Source organism: Tachypleus tridentatus, chromosome 6 (assembly GCF_004210375.1).
Source record: "Tachypleus tridentatus isolate NWPU-2018 chromosome 6, ASM421037v1, whole genome shotgun sequence".
Lineage (NCBI taxonomy): Eukaryota > Metazoa > Arthropoda > Merostomata > Xiphosura > Limulidae > Tachypleus > Tachypleus tridentatus.
Genome location: NC_134830.1, coordinates 122,887,218 through 122,896,935, shown reverse-complemented (window position 1 = coordinate 122,896,935; position 9,718 = coordinate 122,887,218). Strand labels below are relative to the sequence as shown.

The window sequence follows — 9,718 nt, the reverse complement described above, 5'->3', positions numbered from 1 at the left end:
AGTCCAAAACCAAAAGTGTAAAACTTATAAAACGGAAAATAACTAATGTGGAACAGATGTTTTAATATTTGCAACGTTTCAGGCTGAGATGCCCTTCCAAGGTAATTAAGCTCATCTGAAACGTAATGAATATTGAAGCATTTAGTTCACATTATTTATTTTTTCACTGTATAAGTTTTTTCCATTTTGAAATGTATAATGCATAAGTTAATTTACTATAATTACATGTTATAGGCACCAGAGGGAGTGAAAATCAATGATCTATTAGTCACAGCATACTATCTAACTTCATAAACTTAACAGAATGGCAGTACATTAGCGTTAGAAGTGAGGCGTAAGTTTTGTAATATTCTTATGAATGTAAAATTCATTTAAATAATTTATACCATTTGTCTTATTGAATGTTTTGTATCTCCGATGTAGCATGCCAAGTTGCGTTAAAGTTTCGATAAACTTATCTTTATAGAAGCTAAAACTAAGTAGGAAAGTAGTAAAAGAAAAGTAATTGTGGTATGACATAAACAGTTTGCTAAATGATAGATTTTAGAAAACAAATTTAAGTTTTAAATTTTAAGGCCATTCCAGTCCTAGTACAATTTCAGATAGTCTAATCAAACATTCAATTATACTGCTACATACAACTCGTGTACACGCTAACCGGTGATTTTTGTTAAAACTTGAAACTGAGTGTGCAGGTGTGAAAGTGAAATATGAAAATGACCTCATTTTGGTAACTGAGTTACGGTATTTAATTCTAAGTAATTGTTTATGGAACTCGGAAGGCATAATGGGAATATAAATTATAAAGTTCAAAGTTGTAAAATGAATACGTGCCTTTTTATAAATGTTTTAAGTCACAACAAATTTATTATGATAAGAAAAGACAAGTATGTCATCTACAACCTGGTAGTAAGAATAAAATATATTACTATGAGTATTAGCTCAAATCTATGGAAAAATCTTTAAAATATATATTTTTACTTTTGAAGCTGCCTTCAAATTCATGTGCAACTTACAAGGAATGGGTCTTCATTATTAGAGTAAACAAAAGGAACAATTTTTGACTTCACACAAATTTAAATATTTTGCATGTTTCTTGGCCAATTTTAGAGTGTTAATAATAGCCATAATTATTAATACCCTTTATAGTGAATGCTTAATTTTCCATTCTTAAATAGACTAAAACAACTGTATTATATTTATTATAAAAAAACAACAGGGAAAGGGATTATCCAGTTATTCACTCACTAGAGAGCATGAAACCATTCAGCTCTGATGTCTCAGAAAACAAAAACTATAAGAAATTACTTTCACTCTTAAAAACTGTTAAAATTTCAGATGTTCCAGGGATTTCATTTAAGAAAAAAAATGGAATGTCTTCAGAGTTATCTTCTAGGGGTGTAAAATCTCTTTTAACATGTCCTACAAAAAAAAAATTCAAACTAATATGTCACTTTTGAAGCCACTAAGTTCAAATATGTGACTGCAAATAGGAATGGTTTCATTCTAAGAATAAGAAAATTGAATGTCCCTAAGATAATTTATCTTCTAGTGGACATAAAATCTATTAATTCCATTGTGTTTTGGAAAACAAAAATTCTGAAAAATTGAAAGTACTTCAGAAGCCACCCACAGACTTGCATATGACATACCAACAGGGCTTTATTATAAAATGAAATAATTTGAGGTCTCTCAGTTCATTGCTTGGTAAGGAGCATATTACCTATAAGATAGAATAAGTTCTGGTGAAGTAAAATTCTGAAAAATTACTTGATAACGTAAAACAATTCAACATATATCTGTGGCAGGCAGAAAATCACAAATTATTCCAAAATAAAAACAGCTAGCAGGTTAAACATGGAAATGAAACATTATTTTCACATTCTTGTTCTTCCATAATAACATGACTGAACTACAGGGTTCAATGCCCATTAGTGGGGTGATAACATTTTTTCTTTTAACAAATCCCCATTATTTATGCAATATTGAAAATGTCATATATGTACATATAATAATCAAATCTCTGTCTCTCATGCTCTGTATCTCCCAAACAATTATAGAAGAAATATATTAAAATGTTTCTTTTTCAAGAAGTCATGTTAGGAAAACTATTCTTTCTTCTTCTTTTTTTTACAATTTCTGAAATTATGTATCAATATCAACATCAGTCTGAGAAAAGAACTTAAAAATTTAATCAACTGATTAAAAGAAATATTTTAAAAGTAAAGCATGAATGGAACTTGTTTGAATATATATAATGTTTGGTTTGTATATACTTTTAATCTTTCTTCATATCAGTATTACATATATACATGATTGTACCAAGTTACATAAATTGATTTGAATATCTCCTCTTCTGCACTTGTAGAAATAATGTGTAAAAAATTACTTTCTTCAGTAGTGGTCTTTCTCTTATCTCTGGTAAAATGACAAGGAATAGTATCTAGAGTAACAAGACCCATGGCTGCTTAGTGACCCTGAACACTTGTACTAGATGTATCTATCATGTCAAAATCCAAATATCTTTTGCCAACAATACATTGTAGTCAGTCTTCTTTGCTTAAAAACAAATGCCATTTTCATTATTGAAGTAACATGTAGAGTGTCGAAACACAACTGCAAACACTAGGGGAGCCTGCTGCACATTATCCAAATGATTGGGTTGACTACACATTGATATTTATCCGTTACTATCTTCAGGAAAGTTTTCATTGAATTGTTTCAATGGACATCTGCTAGTTTGATGTATTTCCACATTTCTTTTTAATTATGAAGTGGAAACTGGTAACAAATTTCATTTTGATGCCGTCATTAGACTGTTGATGACACTGTTGCCTTAGTGATTTGTTACACTGTTATTATGTTAAACATACTTTTATTAAAAACAACAATGAAAAAACTGTTTTCATGAAGTGAATTCATTAAAAATTATTACGGGTCAGGTTAGCTGTATTTGGCAGCACCTGTGTTTATTGCCTGGTATTTTTTTTTCATACAAGAACTGGTGTAAACATTAACACTCATCCATGTGTTTAGTGTTTACTACAGCTACATCACTAAAACAAAAATGAATTATTTTAATGTTTGGGTATTACCATTACATTGTTGTGGTGATTCATGTTCATGGAATAATAATAAACACAAGGACAACACTTTCTGATGTAATGGCAGAAACATCAAATAGCTCACTTCATAATGAATGTGGATAAAGGCCTTCCAATCCCTACCAGTTACCATACCTGATTCTGGCATTTTCCTGTAATACTGTTTGGTAACTGGTAGGTATCGGAAGATCAAAATAGTGCAAAATTGGTCTTGTAATGGAAATGTAAGGTATTTTTTTGTCCATCTTTTTAGAAAGGAAAAGGTTTTTTTAGAAGAACACAAGAATGTTGATTGTTGATGGGGTTAACATCTCAAAGTTGACTGATGATGAACTGTTTCAGAAATTACGTCAACTTGGAGTCAATGCTGGGCCAATTATTGGTAAGTTTCTGTTGAATAATTTTTGGATAAGACTGTTTTAATTTTGGTCCACACAGGAATGTGAGGCTTTAGGAAAAAATGTTTTAAGTTCAACAGTGCAGTGCATGAAAGGTACTGAAATCATTGTATTTGGATATTGTAGAACATTGGGATTTATTTTTAATGAGTTTGGGGGTGTTTCAGTACAGTTTGTAACTGGTAGCAGATAGCTCATTTTATCCCAGTGCTTCTACCTTATGATGGTTCATGATCCGTGATGACATATATATTTGTGATGGTTCAGTTTGTTCTGTTAGGTAGTTTATGTTGTACTGTTTCCTTTACTTTGTGATGGTTCCATTTGTTCTATGTTAGATAGTTGTGATGGTTCCATTCACCCTAATGAACATTTTATATTATTTCAATTACAGTTGTTTATTTGTTAAAATCAATTGATATGCAAGTATTTCATTTGTTTGGGTAACTATATACTTCCTATGAGTTGTAATTCATTTATAGAATCAACAAGGGCTGTTTATGAGAGAAAGCTTGCCCAATTACTAAAGGGTGAACCACAAGTAGAAAGTTCTTCTTACTTGGATCAAGATACTTTAGACCAGGAGTACTTTCACACCCATGAAAGGTATAGAACCATTTTTCTAACAAGTCTTTAATCTATTGAAATCATTATACAGAAAGTCCTCAAATCCATTTTTGTATAGTAAATTCAAAAATATAAATACTTTTTTAAATCACCAGTTTATTAAAGTTAACACCGACCAGTATAATGACAGGTGCAGAGACAGATGTGTGTTACTAAATTTTCATGCAGTTTATTCCAGTTTACACTACACCTAACAAATTTCTTTATATGAATATCAGTAAACATTCAGTTTAGAAATTGTTGTAATAATATTATATTCATGGGTTTAGGAACACTTTGTCAAAGATAAATGAAATAAGTGTTTCTCAGATAGCACTAAAAATTGTTGATTAGAAGGGAAAAAATTTCATGTTGTAAATTTTAATAATTTTTTTAAAAAAGGAAGTGATTCTTACTATGTTAATGTAGCTCTGTCATCTTGTAACTACATGAAACATTCTTCATCATAGACCACAGTTAGTGAAACAATACAAAGTTTTGTGTTAATTATCTGGAACAAACTAACTAGTAAGTTAATTACTAAATTGTTAGACATGAAATTGTTCATTTATCAGTAAATCAGTTGTGGTAATAATTCAAAATTTATGTTTTTACTTCTTTAGTGAACTTCACAGGCGACTCCTGTTAACAGCCAACAGCCCAGAACCATTTAGTGGTTATGGACTAAATAGGACAAAAAGGTACATTGCTTTATGTACAGAAATAAACATAAATTTTTAGACACATCTCAGTGATAACAAAACCTTACTATCCATAAGATGTCAAAAAACATTCTTGTTATTGGGTGGAACACAGTACTTTAAAATATGCTTTTCCAAGTCAGACTAAAATTTCATCAGGACAGTTGGTATGGTATTAACACTTTTATTGATAAAACAGAGAACAATGTTTTTGGCCTCCTTAGGTTATCTTCAGGTTAATATTTTTGTCACTCTTCTATTAGTGCAGGGTTATTGTTGTATGTTGAAGATTGTGTCACTCTTCTATTAATGCAGGGTTATTGTTGTACAATGAAGACTATTACTCTTCTAGTGGTGCAGGGTTATTGTTGTACATTAAGATTGTGTCACTTCTATTAGTGCAGGGCTATTGTTGTAATATGAAGATTGTGTCACTTTTCTATTAGTGCATGGTTATTGTTGTACAATGATGCCATTATGCACAAACACAGTTTGCAATAATTATGAAATTTGTAGTAGGAATTAGCTCAAGGCCAGTGGCCCAAACATTTGTAGGCATTTGTTTGTGAAGGGGTGAGTTCTGGAAATACAGTTTCAGGTTAAGTTAATGTTACTGTGCTGGACTATGACTCCAAGAATTCCTAATGTGTGTTCAGTAAAGAAAAAAATCATACTTTGCACTTTGAGGAGATGGGTATGTTATAAGAGTTGGTGATGGCTGCTGGTGCCTGTTTTTTCTTCTAGTAATATCAGCTAACTATTAGAGATTGACAGTGATATCAAATAAAGATTAGGTACTGGTAGTGATATCAGATAAATATTAGGTACTGGTAGTGATATCAGATAAATATTAGGTACTCAGATAAATATTAGCAGTGATATCAGATAAATATTAGATTGATATTGACTAGCAGTGATATCAGATAAATATTAGGTACTGGCAGTGATATCAGATAAATATTAGGTACTGGCAGTGATATCAGATAAGATAAATACTTAGGTACTGATAAATATTAGCAGTGATATCAGATAAATATTATTGACAGATAAATATTAGGTACTGGCAGTGATATCAGATAAATATTAGGGTCTGGCAGTGATATCAGATAAATATTAGGTACTGGTAGTGATATCAGATAAATATTAGGTACTGGTAGTGATATCAGATAAATATTAGGTACTGGCAGTGATATCAGATAAAGATTATTGACTAGCAGTGATATCAGATAAATATTAGGGTCTGGCAGTGATATCAGATAAATATTAGGTATTGGCAGTGATGTCAGATAAATATTATTAACTGGCAGTGATATCATATAAATATTAGGTACTGGTAGTGATATCAGATAAATTATTGACTGGCAGTGATATCTGAAATATTTAGGGAGTGGCAGTGATATCAGATAAATATTAGGTACTAGTAGTGATATCAGATAAAGATTATTGACTGGCAGTGATATCAGTGAAATATTTAGGGTCAGGCAGTGTACTTAGCTCTTCTGTAATTTTGCTTTAATAAACAAACAAAAGAGATTACTTTTATTACGTATCTTCTTTTTATGTGATATTAGGACATTCCGAATGAATCAAGATGCTTTGGACTGATTGCAGAACAGATTCTTTGCGAATACAATGACACTATTCATTACGTATGCACTATTACTATAATATTCTATCACACTGTTTAACTTCCATCATATATCACATTTTTGCATCATCAAACTTGTGTTTCAGAGTATTTGGTGAGAAAAGAAATTTTAAACTGTCATTTCCAATGTACTATTAGGTTTTGATTTTGACATGTAGCTGTATTTAATCTTTTGTTCTGTTGTGAGACAACATTGTAGACAGTTTGTATCACATCGTATTTCACAGGAAATATTAGGTCTGTACTTCTGTTCAATCTTAAGAAGTCATCCACCAAGAAAGAATCATCAACGGTCATAATTGAATTGGAAACGGTCTCAATAACTTGTACTGTAAAGTTACAGCATCTTGGTGGAAGGTTAATTATTCATTAACAGTTCTTTATTTTTATTGTTTCATATCAGTAAACTTCTGTTCCAGTGTTGGTTCTTAGGATGTCTCTGTACACACCAAGTCATTGGGATTGTACTTCTGGAACTGATCCAGGGATTCAAGATTTAAACCATTGTTTTTGGTCTCATGGCTAAATTAACTTATTTCAGTCTTGGTAAATTTCCATCTCTTAGAAAACTGTAAAAGTTTTTTTTTTTTTTATAGTTATAATAGTATAACATTCGTTCAGTGATTGTGTTGTATGTATAGATTCACATGTCGATTCATTGTTAAATGCAGTTTCCTTTCACTCTAGGCTGGAAGATTATGTTTCCAGTTCAACTCATTTTAAAAGTTCACAGCACCATGCTAATCAGACTTTATCTAAAACATCTTGGTTACGTTCCATTGTTGTTGTTGTTATTGTCGTAGTGACATTGCTGCTGGCTCTTCTTGTGTATCACAACATGGAAGAATCAGTACCAGCCATCGACGTGCAAGTTTAGCCGTAACTAACCACTGGGTGGCAATCAAATTGTTCACTTGTTTTTAACATTGATACATGTCTCTAATATAGTGATCAAAAATGATTTAAACAACAAAAACTTTATCGAAACTTCTATTGTTTGAATTTTTTAATGTAGAATTTTCACATCATCACATTTCCAAGATTTTTGTCTACATCTGTGTGATAGATAAAATTGGAATTATAGAGAGAACAATTTTTATTGTAAGTTTTTAGTATATTTTTTGGTATTATGGTTATTCTTGGCTGTCACAGATAGTTAAAATAGCATGTGCCTTAACCATCAATACTGTCGTTCACTAATGACCTTCTAACACTAGTTACTGTTTAAATACTTGAACTGTCTAATGTACAAACATCTTTCAAAAATGATTAAATGTTGTTTTATAGTTTCAGCTGAAAATGTTTCTTTTATAAAATGTAAATAATACCTCCACAAAATATTCTTTTGATAAGTAGATGTTTATTAACATTCACATTCTAAAATATCTTTTATTATGTCAAAACCACCAAACTTAAAGGATGAAGATGCAATTCACTGTATACAACAAAAATGCATAAATGCCTTTTCTTTACTGGGAAAAACTAATTGTTGTGATACCTGAGACAGTTTTGCTTTAAAACAAACCAGTAATATAGAAACTTAGTACATTTAATGTATTGGTGCTTATTATAAAGCTTTGTATTATATTTGTAGGCTTAACAAATATGGTTATATTTCTGATATAAAAAAAAGCAGACTTTAATTTCAAAATCAAAAAAGTAGGTTTCACAAGTACAGCTATGTTTAATTTGGGATGTATGAAAATAGGCTTAACAAATAAAACTGTGATTAAATTAAAGCTGTATGATGTAATTAATTGCAGTGATTAGTGACACACATAAGCTGTTCAATTAAATGAAATTACGTGTCTGATTATTATACTTTATAATCAATCAAAATTTTGGTTAAATTTAGTTTGAAGAAATAATTGAAATTAATCTTTCTGATTATTGGTGTTTTCTATTATTCCAACCATTGATTCATCAAAATTCCATTTAAAATGATTGTCACAAACAAAAATCAGCTAAACAAAATAGGTACTTCTGATTATTGCCACTTTCAATTTCTCTAACAATTGAGTAATCAAAATTACAGTTCAGGAGTCTTTTGGTTAAAAGAGTCTCAGATTTGATTACCACTGCCTTCAGATTTGCTTGCCTTGTCTTTATTCTGACAAAACTACTAATGCTATTTACTAGTAATGCTAATTAGAGGGAATGCAATTGTCTGGGAGCACCAACTTCTTTTAAAGTACCAAAGGAAATGCAACTGGCTACCAACTTTTGTTTTACTCGTATGCACCATAGTGTTGGAAATACCATATGAATGGATTATTCAATTAGCAAATGTCACTTATCAGCTAGCTCTAATTGTGATATAAGATAACAGGCTTATTAACGGCTTAAAAATGACAGACCCATTTAATTTGAGATATATGAAAACAGGCTTAACAACTAAGGTTGTTTAAATCATGACATGATTGGAAGCTAAATGGTCACAGCTGCATTTAATTATAATATGTGAGAAGAGGCTTATATCTGTCTAGAAGTATGGAAAGTTTTACCAAACAAGTATGAAAGTTCAGTGTAGAATTTCAAAATAATTATGAATGTATCATTAAATAAAAATATGTTTGTGGTCTTGTGTTTTTTAAAACCCCTTGTTGAAGGATAATTTTGTAGATGTTTCATTGTCCACTTTATTAAGATGCCATCTCACATTTGATTGATCTCTTAACTTGATGTACTCATAGTGGCAGTCTTCAGAACATAATAGAAGAAATATGGTTTACTGATGGTAACAGAAGAATACAGTTTGTAAGTTCATTACAAGAATAATCATTGAGCTATAATTACGCTGGACAAGAAAAATTACTGAAATCATTGTTTTTGTACTTTTTTAGAATTAGTTTGAATGAAACCTGTCTGGCAGATTACCAGCATAGAAAAGCCTTCATTCATCAGAATGAAAATGTAGCATTGTGGGATTGACACAGTTGGCAACAGCATTTGCATTATGAAAGTTGTTTGCATTCTAAAGAAAATTTCCCACACTATTACACCACTTCCAGTAGCTTTCTGTGTTGAAATAAACCAAAGTCAAATGCTTTAATGCCAATGAAACGATGCTTTGCTACAACCAACTCTGATAAAGAGTTTTAGGGCTTGTTTTTATCCTTTGCTTGCTGTAGTTTGGGGTTATTGACACAGTTGAAGGAATAAGTCAATTGGCAGTGTAATGTATTTTTCTGTGATTAGTATCTACTAAATATCTACAGTTCCCCTATAACATATTTTTCCCCTTTGACTGCCACCTTTGGT

At 30.8% G+C, this 9,718-nt stretch overlaps 1 protein-coding gene and 1 long non-coding RNA gene across 5 annotated transcripts; both read left to right on the top strand.

Annotated features, from left to right (window-relative positions):
- The first annotated feature begins 229 nt into the window (after positions 1-229).
- LOC143253511 (emerin homolog 1-like) lies at positions 230-8,196 on the top strand. Of its 4 annotated transcripts, none has more exons than XM_076507519.1 (5): positions 230-334; positions 3,358-3,486; positions 3,985-4,108; positions 4,732-4,809; positions 7,145-8,196. In XM_076507519.1, the coding sequence occupies exons 2-5, from the start codon at positions 3,390-3,392 to the stop codon at positions 7,332-7,334; spliced, it is 489 nt and encodes a 162-aa protein (XP_076363634.1). In that variant the 5' UTR covers positions 230-334; positions 3,358-3,389; the 3' UTR covers positions 7,335-8,196. The 4 variants fall into 4 exon arrangements, with proteins under 4 accessions (XP_076363634.1, XP_076363637.1, XP_076363638.1 ...); XM_076507522.1 differs by having other exon boundaries at positions 6,381-8,196; XM_076507523.1 differs by having other exon boundaries at positions 7,129-7,245.
- LOC143253512 (uncharacterized) lies at positions 4,817-6,342 on the top strand. The gene is made up of 2 exons (XR_013029678.1): positions 4,817-5,663; positions 5,927-6,342. It is a non-coding gene; the product is annotated as an uncharacterized LOC143253512 (long non-coding RNA).
- Positions 8,197-9,718: the final 1,522 nt, after the last annotated feature.